This window comes from Haliotis asinina, chromosome 1, assembly GCF_037392515.1.
Source record: "Haliotis asinina isolate JCU_RB_2024 chromosome 1, JCU_Hal_asi_v2, whole genome shotgun sequence".
Classification (NCBI taxonomy): Eukaryota; Metazoa; Mollusca; class Gastropoda; order Lepetellida; family Haliotidae; genus Haliotis; species Haliotis asinina.
The window spans coordinates 99628323-99648378 of NC_090280.1; the positions used below are offsets into that span (position 1 = coordinate 99628323).

At 37.6% G+C, this 20056-nt stretch overlaps 2 protein-coding genes across 2 annotated transcripts; one reads left to right on the plus strand and one right to left on the minus strand.

Moving 5' to 3' along the window:
* Positions 1-9540: 9540 nt before the first annotated feature.
* On the minus strand, positions 9541-14441 carry LOC137285018 (18S rRNA (guanine-N(7))-methyltransferase-like). Its single transcript, XM_067817159.1, has 11 exons — positions 14380-14441; positions 14239-14276; positions 13769-13864; positions 13410-13492; positions 12821-12917; positions 12547-12643; positions 12283-12333; positions 10955-11040; positions 10398-10499; positions 10033-10122; positions 9541-9640 (listed from the first exon to the last, which is right to left on the minus strand). Exons 1-11 carry the CDS (start codon positions 14422-14424, stop codon positions 9586-9588), a joined length of 840 nt encoding a protein of 279 aa, XP_067673260.1. The 5' UTR covers positions 14425-14441; the 3' UTR covers positions 9541-9585.
* A 249-nt stretch (positions 14442-14690) lies between these two features.
* Positions 14691-18930, plus strand: LOC137285020 (uncharacterized). The gene has a single exon (XM_067817175.1). The coding sequence runs from the start codon at positions 14915-14917 to the stop codon at positions 15749-15751; it is 837 nt and encodes a 278-aa protein (XP_067673276.1). The 5' UTR covers positions 14691-14914; the 3' UTR covers positions 15752-18930.
* The last annotated feature ends 1126 nt before the right edge of the window (positions 18931-20056 follow it).

Genomic DNA, 20056 nt, shown 5'->3' on the forward strand with positions numbered 1-20056 from the left:
AGTTGACCAAACTCTCACTGGTCTGGTCTCTGTTTTGTTTCTCAATGCACAGGCAAGTCAGTTATTTAGCTAACAGGAATTCACACTCTAAGGCCACAGCAAAATAATCACTTATTCGTCCAAATCGCTTTTTCCAAACTGCCTTGTTGACAAATCAGTTGTTATTTAGGGGGATTGGTTGGAGAAATGACAGGAGGCATGACAAGATCATTACTTTTTTTTCTGTGGTGAATGTTTAAAATATATCTGTATCACTTTAGATTTGACCAAAGAATCCTGAATTCTGTTCATGGACATATGGAGGTGCATAAAGAATATTCAACAAAAAATTTGAATTGGTTGAACTCTTTGAAATTAAATATTTTGGGAAAAAAATTGCCTGACAGAAAATCTGATGAACGAGTATTTAATTTTGTGTGGCCTTAATTGATATAGATTATGTATATAACATGTAGGACTTGTTGCTTCTGTGCCGCGGGTGACTGCACGAGGAATGGACAGACTGTTGGAGGAATAGACACATCTGGTCAGTTTGTATTCCATGGATGACATGCATGAGGGTCCACATGGGGCATGTCACAAGTCAGTCAGTAAAATTGGGGCCTGTAGTGAGTTGGCAGTATTTATTAAGCTTAGAAAAGAGCTCATGCTAGTAGCAGACAAGTTGTCAAGTTGACTGATTTCTTGTGTCGTTAAGTCATTATATATGACTTTTGGATATTCTAGCACAATTGTATAACAAAAAAGTTAAGTTGTAACTTCACTGTGCACTTTTTATGAACATTTTATATCTTTTTTTAAATGAGAATTTGACTCAGCTTTTGTTTTATGTGAATCAGTACACCCCATTAGGACCCTCACCCATGATTGCATCTGTGATTCCCTTGCTGACCATTGATTTTTGATTACCATGTTCAGACTTTGTTATGACCTTTGACCTCTGCTCATTTCCATGTGGCATGTTGTGCACCTGCAGATGGTTTTAGAGGACGCCTGTAGAGGTCATGTGATCACATGTAGTAGGTTCACATGTCAGCCACAATAGAACAGTTTGCCTTTTCATATTGCAGTTTTAATCATTTGAATCTTGTTTGGAAAAAAACATACCTGACAATGGGTTATGATGTAGTTTTGAAGATTTGAAAAACGTTGCATTTTCCTCCAGCTTTCAAGTGGTAAATATGAGTATATATTTTCAAGTACATTTTCCTCCCCGGGTATACGCAAAACACAAGCTATCACAACACATTGTAACCATTTTGTTGTAAAAACATGTTCCACAGTCTTTTCTAATATTGCAAGTAGTTTATAAAAGTAGACATTGCACATTTTGAGAGCATTTGAGAACCAGTGGTAAGAAAGCAGCATTTACCTGCTCTAAAGAGAATTAGGTTTGATCCAATTACAGAACATTTACAGGTTGGTGATCAAATCATTTTATTCTTGGAAGACACATTATTTTCTGTATAGAGCAACCTGATCTTTATGGCTACTTGACATTTTAACTACCACTTGGGTTACAGCCTGGTATTTGATTGAAAAGCCATGCAAATTGGAATTTCCCCTTTATTCATATCATCATGTTATTTGGAAAATCTTCCACTAATGGTAACAGCAGTTAATCCTGTGGATAGAATGAACAGTGATTTGCTCTGAGTAATGATCTTGTAGGTGATGAAAACTCCTCTACGCTAACCCTTTTCAATGGGTGTCAGTTTCTATTAGCAATCTTGTGGCTTATATTCTAAAATAATGGCAAGCGTGGCCTGTTGATGGGGGTTTTGGGGTGGTTTTGCAGTATTCTGTTCAGAGTTGCCTCTCATTGATATGCCAGGAATCTGCAACCATGGGTTTGTCAGGACTGTTCCTGTGCTCATGGGTTTGTAAAAGTATAGCCTAATGTTTCTGTCATTAGAATGTTCCCCCACATGAAGGTTATAGCCTGTTGGTATGCCATGTACTATAGAGACAGATCCCTGTTAAATGCATAGTCTGTCATTGGCACAAGCTTTAAAATACAAAGCAACAAATACACATTTCTGAGAACAAAGACAGACTGAAAATACATGTTCTGGATTTAGATAAATAAGTTCTATTTGGTTGTAATGTTTTGGGTGTTTAATACATCCTGTCATTTCACAGCTCCTATTCTCAAAGGGGAGTACCACTCAAGGAGTCTTCAGTGGCAATTTTCCTTTGCCATGATTGAACAGTCTGGATCAGATGGGTAAATGACAAATTACAAGTTGTTTCACAAAGCCTAATTTGTTTGGATGGAGAACCCACACTTTCTTCATTGAGATTTTGTTCTCAGTTTTGCCCCCAGTTCATCAGACTTGATCTCCTGTAGAAGTTTCCTCAGATATCGATATTGAGAGATACAGGGTCACAGTAAACATTTTGATATGATTGTGGGGACAGGTTGGTCTGGTCATTTGGGGAAAGTGTCATAAATAGCCATTATTTTAGTGATCTTAGGAGAAAAAGAGTTGACAACAGGAAAATGATAGCTGTTGGCTATCCAAGCTATCCTCCGCGTTTCAGTGTGTTATCCATGAAACCCTGATTATATACACCTGCCATGATTCATTATAGAGGTGAGAAGGTTGATTGTGACACATCTTGTGTCATCTGAATGGCATCTACTCCACATTTGGTATAGTGTTATCCGTGAAGCCCTGATTATATACACCTGCCATGATTTATTATAGAAGTGAGAAGGCTGATTGTGACAAGTCATCTGAACGGCATCTGCTAAAGGGGTCCATGCAGTGTGTCAGAATGACGATTGTTCTGCATTGTTTATCACCGGTTACTATGCATTCCAGGTAGATCATTCACCGTACCTAGACAGCTTGTATTATTATTATTATCATCATTGTTATCATATTATTGTTATCCACTGACATCTGAAATACTTGGTGAGTTATAGTCATCCTGCCTGTAACAGTGTTTCCATCATAGGTCATTTTTATGCCATACTTTCTTCTACCATGATATATCAGTGTAATAACATACTGTCCTGTTGTTCAGGAATATATCATAATGATAGCATACTGACTTGTAGCAGGATATATCTTACTTATAGCATTCTCTCCTGTACATGGATATGTAATTTTATTGCCTTATGGCTTCTTGTGCCAGGATATATTAATGTTTTTGCATACTGACTTGTTCAAGGATATATCATTCTCATGGCATCCTTTCTGGCACAGATATATATATCACTTCTATAGCCTGATGTTTCATACCAGGATATGTCATGCTGAAATGATACAGTCTTGTCCAAAGGTTTGATTCACCTACAGCAAACTGTCTTGCTGTACCAAATTATATCATTGTTATGACTGTCTTGTTGAACCAAGGCACCAGCAAAGTGTTGTATATCAGGGCATATGCGTGTTTTATTGTATGTCTTGTACCAAGATATATCACTGTTACAGTATCAATCTGCAAACTTGAATTTGACATTGATGATGCCCATGCGAACAACAGGATGACTTTAACTTGACAAACTGTCTCAAACATTCAGACCTTACATTTATCATGATGGATGCCTTGTATTGAGAGAAGATGGAAAAAATATGTCCTTGGTAATCCAGATTCGTATGTCGCCATTTTCCTGTGATAAACGCACTGGATCTTTATGGCTATAGGTTTGTTTTGAGCCCAAACAGAATAGTGTGGAAAGACAAGCAGTCCAGTTTAGTTGTTCTTGGGGCAAGAGAGCTCCTGAGCTGTAACAGATCTGACAGACTTGGATGGCTAGAGTTCAGGTGCAGTTGGGTTCAGAGCATTTGACCTGATAGATTGGAGATATACACTCGGTAATCAATAACTGGAAAGGTGGGGTATGTTGTTTATACTTCATAAAGGATTGGATAAAGGCAACAGGTCTACTGTGTGTGTGTGGTGGCACGCTAAGTGGTAAATGTAAGGCCTGGTGGTGTGGAGTGGAATACTGTATATCTGTGTACGTGTCTTGTGTGCCTGCTCTGTGGATTTCCCCTGCCATACAGATGGGACCATCGAGGTTACAACTCACTGCATCCTGTGCACCAATATCTCACTGGTTTGTACCACAACACGGTGTCCAATCACCAGTGAATATATACAACCAAGTATTGTGGAATAACAAACTGGTACCTGTCTCATGCTTTATTTCACCTAGTTGGCTTTGTGTTGTTTGCACAACGGAGGTGGGAGACCAGTTTATAATTACATGTTTCTATTTAGGGTCAGGTCATGAAACGAGGATGATCATGTTTGCACGGACCTAAACTAAGTATGAACTCTGTTTGAATCCTATGGTTGCTGATATCTAAGCAATCTGTGGGTTCGTCACATGGTTTTCATGTATATTGTTATTTGTGTGATGTAATCTGAAGGCTTGTTAGTCTGAATTTATTTATAAAAAAGAGGAATGACATTGGACACTGGTTGTATATAGTCGCAGGTGATGGAGAAACGTGTTTCAAACATGTGAAATATTGATGAAGACTACATCTTGTACATGATTGTAAATGAATAATATAATTATTCTACATTGACGTTTAGTATTACTAGTATGGTCAAGCAAGTATTACTGTCCAGGAAATAATGACTCCTTCTCTTTCTAGAAATTTATTCAGTAGATTAGATAATCTCATAAAAATCTTATCTTTTACTCAGATTCAACACTTCAGTAGGACGTTTCTGATTATATATACATATACAATTAAAAAAAAGTAGGGGATATTCCATTTTGTGAACAGACCACTAGCCTATGCCAGTGCATATGAGAAAAATTAATATTATTATATCCATACAGATGAAACATTTCCAAAGGAATGGAATAAATTCTCACATTCTCCATTAGTTTCTCTTTGTCTGTTTACTCCTTGGATTCTTCATTTGCATTTTATCAATCTTTTAGATCCAATATTCCCTACATTTTTTTAGTGATATATTATATATCCAATCGTTTCTCTGGGCTGTAACATCATCACTTGAACAAGTACCAAAGAACTATTATTTGTGTTGTGTATGGTTAATTTTACACTTCCAATTTTCAGAAGTTTTAGATCAGTCATCAGGCTGTACAAAAGTGGTATTGTATTGGAGTAAAAGATGTGAATTGTAAGAGATTGCAGATTAGCCTTTCTGCATGACATGTTAATAAGTGTGATGAATATTATATCACCTAGAAATAAGTCTTGAGATGCATGTGTCTTCACTGTGGAAGATGTTATGACTCATCTGTAGCTGAATTGCTACATTGCTCGATTTGTTTCATTGCATCATCACAATTACATGTTTCACCTTTTCATTTGATAAATGTTTTTGTGCCATATTCTTTCATTGTTTGATATGTAACTTTTACATATTTACATCTTGACATATTTCAGTTAGACACATTGGTGTGGCATAGATTTATTAGATATTTGCTGTAACTATCAGTATAGATATTGCTGGAATGAAACTACAGATCATGGCTGTGTTGTATGTCTTATTCGTATCAGGAGTATTATTGGAGAAATTACAACAGATGAAAATTATCACTTTCCTTTTTGTGTTAGAGAAGAGATTTTCTGCAGATTTTCCTTTCTTGCTACTTCTTGGGTAATTTTTTTTAATCCATAGCAAGAAATACATAAAAACACATCGTCCCTCAGTCCCCCAGCTAACTACTGCATTTAAACATCCTCATTATGGTTTGTGTTTTAATTCTTTGCAAAAATTAAATTCTAAATTATTTTGTTTGACAATATGCAAGTGTGAAGGAAATATGTTTAATACTGTTTGTCACCTGTGATAAGTTCAGTTGTGAAGCAAACAGTGTTCATTTGTATGGAAACCAGAGTGATATTCACGTAATCTCCACAGGACAAATGACGTATATTAGGTTTCTATGCAATATCGTGAATAATGGTCACCCTAAGGGAAAGGTTCTCATGTAGTATGTGATCATGTTGATTCATGTTGCAAGGTCAACTGGTCAACTGGTCAACTGCCCATTTACATTACTTGTCTTCGTCTTTTCAGAAACCTCAGATGTTGAGGAGTTGTCTCATAATGGCTGCCTTGGTAGCCATATTGAAAATCCAATTGGAACCCCAAGGGAAAGTTACCAGATAGTTGAAATGGATTAATCATTGTTTACCAACTAACTCACCTATCCATATTAGTACCATTCTACACATAATTTCTTATGTAAATGCTCTCAACATGTTTTCATTTTATGTGAAGATTTGACAACATATTCAGCAAATATCATCTGAGTTGCATCCCTTGACCTCACCAGGAACCTGTGATCTGTGGTCCAAATCCAATTTTGCCCCAGTTACATTTTTAGGTCTGTCTGCACCGTACCTGAGCATGTGTTCAACATCTGACACATGTATCAACGTTCTTGTGGAGTTATCTTCCTTGGGTATGCCACGGTTCAAACACAGATTTGCCAAAATTATTTTTGTTGGTTTATCAGCAGCAAACCTTTTGAGTGGGCTTTACAAAAGTGGTAAACATTTGCTACCTGAATCTCTTCAGACTTTCTGCTCACATTGAGCTGATATGCCATTATAGAACTGGAATAACATCCAATATGGCATTAAACCGACCCACTCACTCTCTGACAGGAGAATTTAAATGTTGGTATGTGACCACCAGAGTCTTTAGTATATTTAACTTCACCTCAAGCACATAAGACATGAAGTGATAGATTGATGTAAAGAAAGACCAGAAACAACTTCACTTCATGCATTTAAAAGCTTTTGGAAGGGAAAATTAACTGGAGGACATTGAAAAAGCTTGTCACAATCACAGAGTCCAGCTGAACACATTGCATTCTGGAATTTCTAGTGTTACTAATTCAACTCAGAGAAATGCTTAACATGAGTACCTGTTAGTTTATTTGATTTAATCAGTTACTGATATTCTGATTTTAAGGTTTACACAGTGTGGTCACAAGCAGTTGCACTCTAGGCATTGTAGATATAAGCTTGAAAATGCCGCTGATGTAAAGATATATGGCATTGGTTCTAGCTGGCATGGCATATTGTTTCAACCTTGCACTGTATTAATGTTTAACTTCAGAAATGCTATGTTCACCTTGCGATTGAATCTTGCTGAGATAAAGCAAGGCTTTATGAGTACTTATTGCTGGACCTCAACATCTGTTGGACAAAAAGTATTTTCCTGAATCTAGTTTTACCTGTGTCCAGATTTTGCTCAACATTTTATTTTATCTCATAAATGTTTTTATTGGATGTATGGGACTGTCCATGCTAACTGTTTGTTTGATGTCTTTTAAAAAGAAAACTTGCATTTAAATTTCATATTTTAGAAACTCAAAACTGTTGTCTGATAACATTTGTTCCAAACAGTTGCCATATTGGATAAATACAGGTTTCCTTCAGAATTTGTAAAAATATTTTTGAACCAAGGTAGACGAATGATATTTTGTAGTGATGAAAGTATTAAAATGTCTATTTCTTTATTCAGTGTGTCACTAAATTCTCATGTTTTACTGATTACACCTTTAATATTTTCATTCTCTATTTCATAACCGTTCTTTCAGTAGACAAGATAGTAACTTTTCGAAGTGTTGCTTTCGTATGACAGCCAAGTATACCATCGTGATAGCTAAGGTTTCATTTTCATGCATCGTTCATTTTTCTCTCAGTTTTTAGGTGATATGCATTCCAGTGTGTGAATATTGACATTCATTGACAAAAAAATCCTTTTTCGTAAATATTTGTAAGTTTCCACATTCTCACAGCAGTCGTTTGCGAGGGCCTCAATATGGCATCAAGTATTGGAGTTTTAATTTAATCCAGTTGTGTCCCATAGCAGCAGCAGTGTACGTGTAGTTGAGATCGCCGCCAGCGAGCAAGGGTGGTCACCGTAGCAACACAACTACACGTAGTTGTGGACGTGTCACAGTAGTGACCTTTGTGTATCGTCGTGATAGATGTAGTGACATCACCAGTTTCCTAATCTATGTAGACTTGGTAGGGTTTGTACGACAACAAATACTGAGAAATTAAAACTTTACTTCCCTCATAGTGTGTGTCTTTGTTGTACTTCAGTTCTTTATAGTGTCAGAAGTTTTTCAAGATGTTGTGCTTCATCCTATCATCTGTTTGAACTGTTATTCAATCAACAGGATTTGTGTTCATGCAGACCCGTGAGGATCTGTTTCATAACTGTCTTCAGTTATGCTTGTCGTAAAAGGACCGGGTGGTCAGACTCAATGACTTTGTTGATACGTCATTGTGTCCCAATTGCGTAGATTGATGCTCATGCTGTTGGTCACTGAATTGCCTGGTTCTGATGCAGTTATTTACAGATTGCTGCCATGGAGCTGGAATATTGCTGAGAGTGGGGTTAAAGCACTTTCCACAGAAATCTATGATAGTGGGTTGAAATCCCAGTTTGTTCCGATTTAAAAGAAGTCCTAGCACTATGCTTGTGGGATTGACCGTAGTGGCAATCATTTTGAATGTGCATCAATTTGGAGTTTTGGATTGTACCACACTGATAATGGGTTAAATCCTGGTCCTTTGTTTGTCCTCACTATATTGGTGCTTGTGAAAATTCACGTCCCTCCAAATTATCTTGCTATATTATAACTGTAATGGTGTGTTGTCAAATGACACTCTCAGTAATATAACAGCTGCCTGCAAACAATGCTTTCAGTTTGGACTGAGCAAACCAGTGATTGATATGATAAGCATTAATCCATATTATGGGGAAGGGATGACATGGTTATCAACCATGTCATCTCGACAATAAAATGAAATTGTCAGGTCCTATAATCCCGCACTGCCCCAGGTTTGATAAAAAGCCATGGATTTATTGCTTTTGGTAACTGTTATGTATATATATCAACTGTTTTCTTTATAGTGTCTCATTACACATTATTAAAGTCATCGACACTATCTAACAAAGGTACTGAATCACGTTATTAAAGTGAAAAGCATTTTGAAAAAAACTTATACTCAGTCAAGAAACTTATAATTTACAGCTAGACCTATTACCTCTTTGAAAACTTAGTCTTTATGCAGTTTGACCGAGTTTGTTTTCAGCGACTTTTAGCAATATTCCACCAACATCATGTCGGGGGACACCAGAAATGGGCTTCACACATTGTGGGGATTCGAGCCTGGGTGGAACGCTTTAACCACTAGGCTACCCCCACTGCCCCATGCAGAGATTATGATTACAGTATTTGTCTACTAAGCCAGAAATAGCAATCAGCTGTGCATACACTTTTTCACAGATCTCACTTACCAATAACAAAAAAAGTTATTGGAAGATACTGAAATTTTTACTTTTACACACTTTTACTGTGACCAGTTATTGAACACCTGCTGACCTGCAGATTTTAACTGTGAAAAACAATCAAGCATTAAAATATTAAGGCAAGCATACCTGGCAAAATGTATTATTCCAAACTACCCAAAACACGAAATACAATCACTATGTATATAACTTATAGTGAATTTAAGGGAACTTTGCCTAACTGGATGATTAGCAAATACAACATAACTGTTCCATATAATCAATGTACATATACACTTTATTTACAACAAACAACATTCATCAGAATTTGGGTTTCCGCTGTCGCCCTGTGTACTTTGTGTCTGGACGTACATCTCTGAAACAATGAATGTTCGGAATCGATCATCAAATATTTTGGGCTGTCAAGGAGAGTGAGTGAGTGAGTTTAGTTTTACGCTACTTTTAGAAATTTTCCTGCAATATCACAGCGTGGCACACCAGAAAATGGGCTTCACAAATTGTGCCCATGTGGGGAATCGAACCCAGGTCTTTGGCATGATGAGCAAACGCTGTAACCCCTAGACTACCCCACCACCCTCTGTCAAGAAGGATAACAGATTTTTTCAAATGTGGTAATTGGCCCACATTTTCTAACAGCAGCAGACACCCGGCCATTTCCAAGCAAATCCTGACTTCAGCATTACACAACCAGGATTGGCTGCAGTGGCCATTATTCATCCAAGTGGCCACTACTCCTGCCTTACTTACCTCCCCTGCCTCCGCCGTCTCTCTTTCTTCTCCATAATCCAGTCCCGGCTTTTCTTCACTGACTTCCCTCTGATTCCACGCATGCGTTCCCTAGCAACACAGCAAGTCCCCAACAATAAGAGAAGCAGCCAAGAAAAGCAAATTCATCCAAAATATTCTCATTAAAAGTTCAGAACACCCAGGGAACTCCAATGTAAGCATACATAATGAAATTCTTTTTCAACATAAACTATATCTTGAGTTGTTATTTCCAGTATTTAATTCTGCCAGAAATCACTCCAGCAACATGACAAAAGGGGTAAGCATCTGAAATGAGCAGCCACTTCAGTCTTCACTGTACCAGTGACTCGTTGCCTCCAACCTACCTCTTGTCTGAGTTGGCAATGTGGTTATGTTGCCCCTCTTGTGTCCCGAGTCCCTTGGGCAGCTGCTGTGCCACGCCCCCAGCAAACAGGCACAGGAACATCCTGCAGGAGATAGTGTCAGGTTTGTCAGTAGAAGTTTGGTAAGGACAAGGTAATACATTACAACATGGGACTATAGTTCAGTGGAGCTGGGTATCTTATAACACAAGCTAACAGAAGCAGAAACATTCATTATTCTAGCTAGTGCTAAGTGTGAGTGAACATGGATTAATGCCACTTTGAACAGTATTTCAGTTTTCTCTAACTTTGGGAGGTTATTACTGTAACTGAAATACTATTTTGAGCTTGATCTTTTGAGAATCCAGTAAGTAAATAAGTCCATGGAGTGTAGCCTTGATAACAAATCAGATGGCTCCCACTCAATCAGGAGGTAACTATGATATTTAGCATGATGACACATCAGCTACATACAATACAAGTTCTGGATTTCCTGTTAGTGTTATCCATCTACTGATTTAGAATGTTTATGTCACTTTGATAGTGACCCTTCCACCTACTTTTTAGCCTTGGTGCTGTTTGGGAAGTCGACGACAAGGCCGCCTGTGAAACCTGACTTCATTGCCTGCTGTGTGATGAGCTCTAGCTGTTTGACAGGGAAAAAGAAACATTCATCAGACATGATGAAGTCAACAAGGATGTCAATACAATAGACCCAATTACTAACCTCAAAATTACCTTTCGAATAAAAATTCACAAAGGCACATGTTTTGTTTTGATTATTGTGGAGTGCTGTACATTCTTGCAGTACCATTCTTGTTAATGAGAAACTCTGGACAAGTGATTGAAATTATGAGCAAAATACATTAACATCAACAGTATACATTGTAGGTTGTTGTGGACCTCGGTACAAATCCCCACGGCAGACATAAATGAAGAGGGACAAGAACCTCAGTCTAAGTAAACTTATCCTCAGTACTTTTCTCAGTACTCCGCTACTGAGACTAACAAAACCTTATGGGAGATTGCGTCAGGTAACCTTGGAGAATGACCAATCAGAACACAGCTCACCAAATTGTGAAAGTGCACATTGGCACATACCTTTTGAACTTTTTATCTCAGAAAGGTTCGTAACCAAACGATTCCCAATGCTATTTAGCGTACGCTCGCTTCCAGGTGATGCACACGGCGTACGTACAACCATGACAACTGTGAGTAAACAGTCTCTGAAAATATTGTTTTTGGCAATATTCAAGGATGTTATCTTGAGGAAATATTAGCTAATGGTAACCATGTCAACAGAAACCTCAAAGTGTATATGCTGCAGGTCAAAGAACTGTGTTGTATGCGGATATTTGTATGTGAAGATGTCTGTGTCAGTGACCTGAATATTTTGAAAGTCCCTCCGATCCCTAAATAGTAGCCGTTGTCTGGTTGGTTAAATCTATTTAACCGTCTTCCGTTTGATTGGACCGTCATCGGTTATCTGATGTGACCTTCTACTACGTTTTGTTAGACTCAGTGGTGGAGTGTAACGAAATACACTGAGACTAAGTTTACTTAGACTGACATTGACAAGAACTTGCCCTTAGTGCATGTAATACTCGCCCTTAGTGCATGCCTCAAGCCAGATACATGGCTACTCAGCAGATGATCCGGACACCATGATAATGCTACACAAGGAGATGCAGCTATATGACAGCAGTCTGGACCAGATAATCCAGTGATCAACATCATGAGCATTGATCTACACAACTGGGAAACAATGACATGCATTAACGAGTCTGAACACTTTTAGTCACTTCTTACAACAGGCATGGGTTTGCTTAACAACAGAATGACGATTCTGAAGCTGTGTATCACTCTGATGCTAAGGACTGATGCTAACCTGTTGACTGTTTTCTGGGTACAGCTGAAACACAGCCCTGGATCCACGACTCTAGAACAAATATACAGCCATTACTGAAGTTCATACAACATGTAATACGACATCCCTTCCTTGACTACTTACACGCCATGAAGGCAAGTCACTGCCAAACATCCTTGACCATGTCAGCAAAGTCATAACAAAGATGTTAAGTTAAAACTACTAGATATAGACAAATCTCAGGGATAATCATACTCACAGTTTCCAACTCTATAAATTGCTTACCATTGATGCATACAGTGTGGTGAAAAACTTGCTCAGTCGTTTGGGTGGATGGTGATACTTCTTGTCTGCATTGCACAGCCACTGCAAGGCAGAAATACTGCAAACAGAAATACTTGCTTGCACAATCAACATCAATAATGACATGTTTTCCTATGGTTTTACACCTGTTGAAGTTTTACAGCTGGACATTTGTACAATCGTATTGCCAGGGGAATATAAGACATACAGGAAAGTTGTTAAATATTTACTAGCTACTCTTGACACGGGTGCCTACCTGATGACTCCATCAAATGTGCCAGGCCTGAAAGGCATTCCATACCCCATGTCTCCATGCAGCAAATCGCCCTCCACCTCACGTTCACGGGCAATTCCTGCAAAATAGTGAAATTCAAAATTTACATATGCTGGGTGATAGTTTATTCAATTAATGCATAGTTTTCATGCAGGCAACGAAGATATAGATGAAACTGCAGAATCTTCTGTTGTTATGAAGCATGTGTTCAGTGATGTCCTACTAGTGTTTCTATGAAGCATGTTTAGCACTGCGCAGCACCCTGCTCTTTTCATTTTGCGCCCTGCTCTTTTTCTAAGGCACCCTGCCATTCTGACAAACTTGTTGCATGAGAGAACAGAAGAATATGAGACGGAGATATTTCAGAGTCATCTTGAAAATAAATCCTGTACAAAGAATAAAAAATTGACATTATCACTTGGTTGTTTATATTTTTTATTTTATGTAGAAGTAAAGTGAAATAACTGTGCAATGCATGCTTTTAAGAATCATTTGTACGGATAACCTGATACATGGAAATCTGTCACTGCATTCCTCTATTGGATAATGGTGGAAACACTACCCAGCTTACCAAGCATGTGTTCACTGATGTCCAGTCCAATCCACACATGTCCCTGGTCTGTCAAGCATTCTCCACTCAACCCTGAACCACATCTAAAACACATGAACTTTTTTAGCGTTTCTTACTAGTGCTTTAAAGCTGCTATAAAAAACTTCAAAATGAAATGCTGATGGTTTTGACAATAAACTGTGCACATATTTACATGTAATGCCTACATTAGCTTTATCACATTATTGCCATTTTTTATTTGAGGAACATATTATTTGTTAGAATGTTATTCAGCTGATTTATGTATGTATACCATGAAACATAATAAAACAATAATCCAAGAGCAGTATGCTTAATTGTTAAGTCTACCAGGCCCTTACCCAATATCCAGTATGAAGCAAGGTTTGTCATCAGGTAGTGCCAACAACTCAATGGCTCGTTCTGACAACTGTTGCTGAATCTCAATGATACGAGAACTGAAGAAACCAAAATTCTACTTAAAATGATCACACATATTAAATACAACATAAATGTGAACTTGATTTATCAATATACTCATGTCTCTTCACCCTGTATCGCGGTAATGCTGCAAGATCAAGATCATTTAATCTAAATTCACAAAGTTATGTATTTTGTTTTCATTTTTACTCTGTTTACACATCAAATGTCCTAGTCACCAGTTACCTCAACCCCAAATTTATGTGGAAGAGAAAACATGCACAGAATCCTTAATCTCTTTTGGCAGTGGACGCTGTGCTCAGTAGATCTGTGAGCTATAAAAACACAACGAAATATATCTGTCAGAGGTGTAAGTTACACTCAACGGGTCCACGTGGGTGACGTTACTCACTTGGATGTGTATTTTTTGGCTTCGTCTTCATTGTAATACTGAAACATATTGAAAGAGCATTAACCATGGTGGGAACATTATGTTGCCTTCTTTCAAATCTAAATATCACATAACAAGCGAACTTCATGAGAGAAAACTTACTATTTCGGGAGGCGCTTGCCTTTCGGGTCTTCCTGAAGAGGCCATTTTGAAATCATAAAATTCAAACGATAATGAAGTGGAAAAAGTAATATAGTTAACAACGATGCGTTAAACGTTCACTGAAAAATTTGCTATGGCACTAGCAACAACTAAATATGTCAAGTTCGTTTTGGTTGTCATGTCTATTAAAGCACCACTAGTAGGCATATGTTGAAGGAATATATACATATTACTTTCGTAAAAGTATTCCGAGTAGCAAATTTGATTTACCGTTATCAAATGGGACGTAACTCTATGCGGTTTACACAAGCGACCTGCATGGACCTTCCGCATAACATATCAACGAAGGTCAGTTGAAATTGTCTGGTAATCAGACCGATAATTATACTGGTTAGCTCAATAATGGTGGAAAGTTTGAAAGTGTTGCACAACCTTTGTAAAACATCGAAAGAGACTCTCAACATACTGACAGTTCCATCGTTGTAATATCTGAATAAGCATCAAACAGATTAATTTCTGTTATAAAAATCGTGCAATGGCAACCAAGGCTGCTCGAAACTATGCACAATTCAGAGGTTGTCTATCTAGGTGCAAATCAAGAGTCTCTGCAGAGTCCCAGCTTTATCCTTGTGCACAATATTCGTCATTTCGGAAAAGAAATCTTGAACTTAGGTCACCATCACTGCCTCTGCATATACTACGGAAAATGTATACACAATCGATGTCAATGTTTTCTTCGTCCCAGTTACCTAAGAATTACCGGAAAATGTTTAATGTTTATGTATCCCAAAACCTTAGGAAAGGAAATTATTCAACACATCCCCAGAGACCAAAATCCAGGACGCATTACTACAACATCTTGAAAGTTTCGCCAAATGCAACTCAGAGCCAGATCAAAGCTGCATATTATGAATTGTCAAAACTCAACCACCCAGATATCAATAAAAGCCCAGAAGCCCATGTAATGTTTGCTGAAATATCAGAAGCGTACGAGGTGTTGGGTAATGTGAGAAACAGGCGCATGTATGACCGAGGGGTACTGAGTCCACTCACACACAAAGGAGGAGATGACAGCTTTCATGACCAAGAAGGCTTTGTGTCGAAGAAAAGACAAGCTCCTACTGGGCGGACAAATGTGTATAACTTTGATGAGTTCTACAAGCAACATTACGGTAATGTGAGAAGGAAGAAACAGGAAGATATGCAAATGAATGAATTCATAAAGAAAGAAAGAGAAGAGCACAGTTTGATGATGATGAGGAACGCTGCTGTTTTATTTCTCATCCTTTTTACTGTTGCAGGATACTTAGCTGTAGAGGTGTTTGATCAAGGACAAGGGACAGCATCACCAAAGGATAGAAAGAAAAATTGACAAGATGTTTTTAATGTAGTATTGTTGAACAAGAATCAGAGGAATGACAATCAGAGATCATGAAAGTTCGGTGATCCCTTTTATCGGTAGGAAAGGTAACACATGCAATGCACTGTTAAAAGTGTCCTTTCAATAGCTCTCTTGTTCAGAGTTAAACATTAAGGGATCCCTACATACAAGTACAGTTGCTGCAGATTTTGGAATTGGTGTTGACCATTTGAAAAGATCTGTCAATACCCCTGGGTACTTATTTCCAATGTGAGGTTAAATTTTCTGGTCCAGGTGTGTGAAGTCTCCAAATATTTCTGGCCTGATGGGCTAGGTAGCTTTAAAAGTTACTAGTGAGCTTCATGTCACTAGCTTATATTTGTTAGTTCAAACTTTGTTCCCATGTTTGATTTGGGTAGTCAAAGATGCCTAAGAAACACAGCTTTGAATTGGCTACCAGTCATCATGATGAAAACAAGTTTGTTAATTACTAGTTACTCAAACAAGAATCAAGGAGGATTACAGTGTCCAGTTGGAGTTCTGACTTTACAGAACATTGACATGGTCAGAATTTCACATGCTATTCTGTTCTACCAATAACCACCTAGAGCTATGCAGGACTGAGGGGTGATCTAAAATTTGATGTTATGAATGTTAACAGTTCCTTGAACATGCATAATGATCCTCAAGGATCCTACTAAGGTAGTAACAGTTGGGTGTTGGCTGCTGGATTAACGAAGCTAACCCAAGTGTAATTAGATAATCTGTTACTGCCAATAAACATCTGGAGAGTGAAGCACCTGATAAATGAATCAACAGTTAATGAGTGTACATAGTAAACAAGATTGGCTACAGCTAGCTACATATCATGGGAACCGGATTATTGGGGTCCAGACAAATGGATCCTGACTGGAGTCAAAAAACGGAAGACAAGCGAGAAGCATTTTATAAATGCCATGTTCTGATGTGTAAAATGAGTTCAGGGATGTTTTGTAGTAATCAGGGCATTCCATGTGTAAATAAGGAGGTTTCATTCACAGCTGCTGTTAATTTAATATGATCCTTATAAAGGAAACTAAGCACTTGTTTTAACTAAGTAATTTGCAGTGTAATTTAATACTGAGACATGTTCAGTTTGGGATGAAAAAAGATACAATTGAGAAACAGAGTGGAGAATTATACTTTGGATGATCTTTCTGTAACTCTTTTTAGGTATCCAGCATAACTGTTTGATCAGTGCTAGGTCATTGTGTATTGTGTGCGGTTGTACCAGCTCGGATGTTTGGGTGTGCCACTGTTTAGTTTCAGCCCTATTTACAATCCCAAAGATAACACTTGTTTGTGAGTAGTGTATATTTACACTTGATGAAATATGGGTTTGGTAATTATGTTTGTGTCTTGGAGTCATAGTACAGTAGTGATGTTGTTTGTCATGAAGTCAGTATGCAGATTAAGGCAGATATTTTTGCTGTTATTCACAGGGTTTTAATGTCATGAGGAACATGACACAGCTGATACTGCACAAATGCCTTGGCCATTGTAGCAGAAGCTGTTTGCGTTTAATAATCTTGAGAGGAGTCAGCCCCTTTTTTAATGACTACACAGGTAATATTTAAAATTTTATTTTTTCTGTACATTTTGCTTATTTTGGATTCTTGTTTTTACACACGTGAACCTTTTCAGGAGATGAGTCTTACTTGCAACTGGTATTTACAATGAATATGTGAAAAATCTGAAATGTGTGAATGTTAATAATTATTCTTGCCCAGTTTGTAAAATATTTAAGTTGATTTGGGTTGTGTGTTTAGAACAACCAGGGGCCCATTTCACAAAGCTCTCATAAGCCTGAGATCTCGTAACTTTTCTCATAGCATTTGTACCTGGCATACTGTAACATATTAGGTGCAGTTGCTACGAGAAAAGTTATGAGATCTGAGGCTTACGAAAGTTTCGTGAAACGGGGCCCAGAACAAAGCATCAGAACTTCAGCAGCCCTACGATCATCTTAAGTCCATTCTTAACACATTGGCTATGACCAAAGTTAAGAATTCTTAGGGTTATGAAAGTTTTTAGAATGAGGACCCAGTAAAGTATGCTACTGAAGATAGATCAGTGTCAGTGAGGTGTTTATTTTAACAATCCAGGATTATGTCAGGTCAGGTACATCTACCTCAGTTGAATTTGTCCAGTAATGTCCCTGTCTGTCAACTTGTCTTCCTCTAAGGATGTGTTAGTAATTAAATATAAATGTCAACTCTATAGAGCTTTATGTGTACATGGTTTCTGTTTCATCTCATGAACATACATATAACATAGGTTATATTTGGGATTACACTTTTTATAATAGAGTCACTGAACTGTTACACAGCACTGAGGCTATGTATGTGTTATAGGTAGGGTTGCAACAATTCACCCAGACCTCGATTTTATTCAGTTTTCTATAATGAACCCTTAATTCGATCAATGTTGATTCAAATATTTATACACATAAAAACATCAGATTTCATTCAACCTCTAAGACTGCCTTTGTAGCATGATATCCATTGTCAATTTGACAGTGTCTGCAAACAACAATTCTCATTGGATACTTAGTCCAGTATCAACCAATCACATGTCTCCTTATTTCAGTGCTCAAGTCAAAATTATGTTCTTGCAGTATGAAAACAATTCAAATTGGTATTCAAATATCAAATCAAAATAGTGATAATGATTATTGAGAATCGAAACTATGGTGTCAGATTCGAACTGAAGTGTTGCAGCCCTAGTTAAAGGTGTGGGAGGATTGTAGTATATTCAAAAGTTAAAGCAGTCTGTGGTAGTGTGAATACTTTCGTGAGTGATTGAGGATGTACATGTCTGTGATATGATGCTGAGTGTGATATGTATAATTTAGAATTTGCATTTGTACATGATAATTGATGGAAAAGTGTGTACATATTTTATCAAGTGTTATTCTCTCACTTGATTATCAGAGATTGTTTGGAGATGAACATGATGTTTTCAGTGTTGATCCAGGTTATGTGGAAACCTGAGCAAACTATACTTAAAATAGATCCCATGTTGTATTAAACCTGTATGTTTGTTGGCATTATACCATGACAAATAGCAGACTCTTGTGTGTCAGGTAAGTCCAGTTGATTGTCTGTCCAAATAAGGAAATGCAAAAATTGACAATAAACTATTACAAGTGATTCTGTGGTATTTTTAAGGACCAGTCACATGCATGTTTTCCTAAACTGAAGACAACTTTGACAATACCAACATATGGACTGTTGTTTTCTCGTTGATGCTTAATTGACAAGTGGTGCTTGTGTTACATTAATACATTTGAAAATGTCATTGTGGTGTCAGATCCTGTGCAGGGAGCCCAGGTCGGAAAGCAACTGAAGTTTAGCAATGTTGGTCACAGAAAATCCTTGGCTGTTGACTGTGCTTGACAGCTTGAATGCAGAGAGTTTCTACGACTTCTGTCCTGTCCTACAATGAAGCACATGAGTCATGTGGACCTCTGAAACTGATGTGACAGGGCCATGGGTAGCCTAATGGTTAAAGCGTTTGCTTGTCACACTGGAGACCCAGAATTCCACATTCTTGAGTGTGGTGTTAAACAACAACCAAACAAACCAAAAGCATATTCAACAAAACAGGAAATGACAAAGTAGTAAAAACAAACCTAGTATTAAAAGATTTATTTCTCCATAATTATGTACAGTGGCATATTGCACAAGGGTGAGAATCAGTTGTCCTTACTTCGAGTGTTTGAGTCTATGTTGTATCCTATTTATGTCAGAATACATACTCACAGTATGTAAACTAGCTTAGTCCTTATGCCAGACATGTTACCAAGCTGATACAAGCAGGCAACTACAATGAGATTAATCCATATTTGGGGTCTATCTTAACTACATGCCAGCCCTGATCGCATGTCCAGTATGTGAAACATTTTATTTTGCAATTCATGTTTTCAAAGAAGATGCCGAAAACAAAAATATTTCCAAAAAATGAACATATTGGTTTGTAAAATATTTCATTCATAAAAATTGTCTTTTGTATCCAGTGGAATCTGATTGAATTCTGCAATGACAATTTCTATTATAATGAATAAGACTGGAAACTTGTGGACTGACAACATGTGTCTGGAAGAGATGTATCTCTAAGGTGGCATATTAAAAGCCAGTTACTCTCACTGAGATGCAACTGCCAGAAGTATTCGAGGAAAGGTTATGGAATTTTTTTCTCATTCCTAACATTTTACAATACACAACACAGCATCTGCTTAACTTTCCATGGAACATGCCAGTGTCAGTTAGCATCCAT

Coding starts and splice junctions, on each gene's coding strand:
- LOC137285018 (XM_067817159.1), bottom strand. CDS start 14,424: ATGGCCTCTTCAGGAAGACCCGAAAGGCAAGCGCCTCCCGAAATA. Junction 14,277..14,379: donor GGCAAGCGCCTCCCGAAATA/GTAAGTTTTCTC, acceptor AATATGTTTCAG/TATTACAATGAAGACGAAGC. Junction 10,500..10,954: donor AACAGCACCAAGGCTAAAAA/GTAGGTGGAAGG, acceptor TATCTCCTGCAG/GATGTTCCTGTGCCTGTTTG.
- LOC137285020 (XM_067817175.1), top strand. CDS start 14,915: ATGGCAACCAAGGCTGCTCGAAACTATGCACAATTCAGAGGTTGTCTA.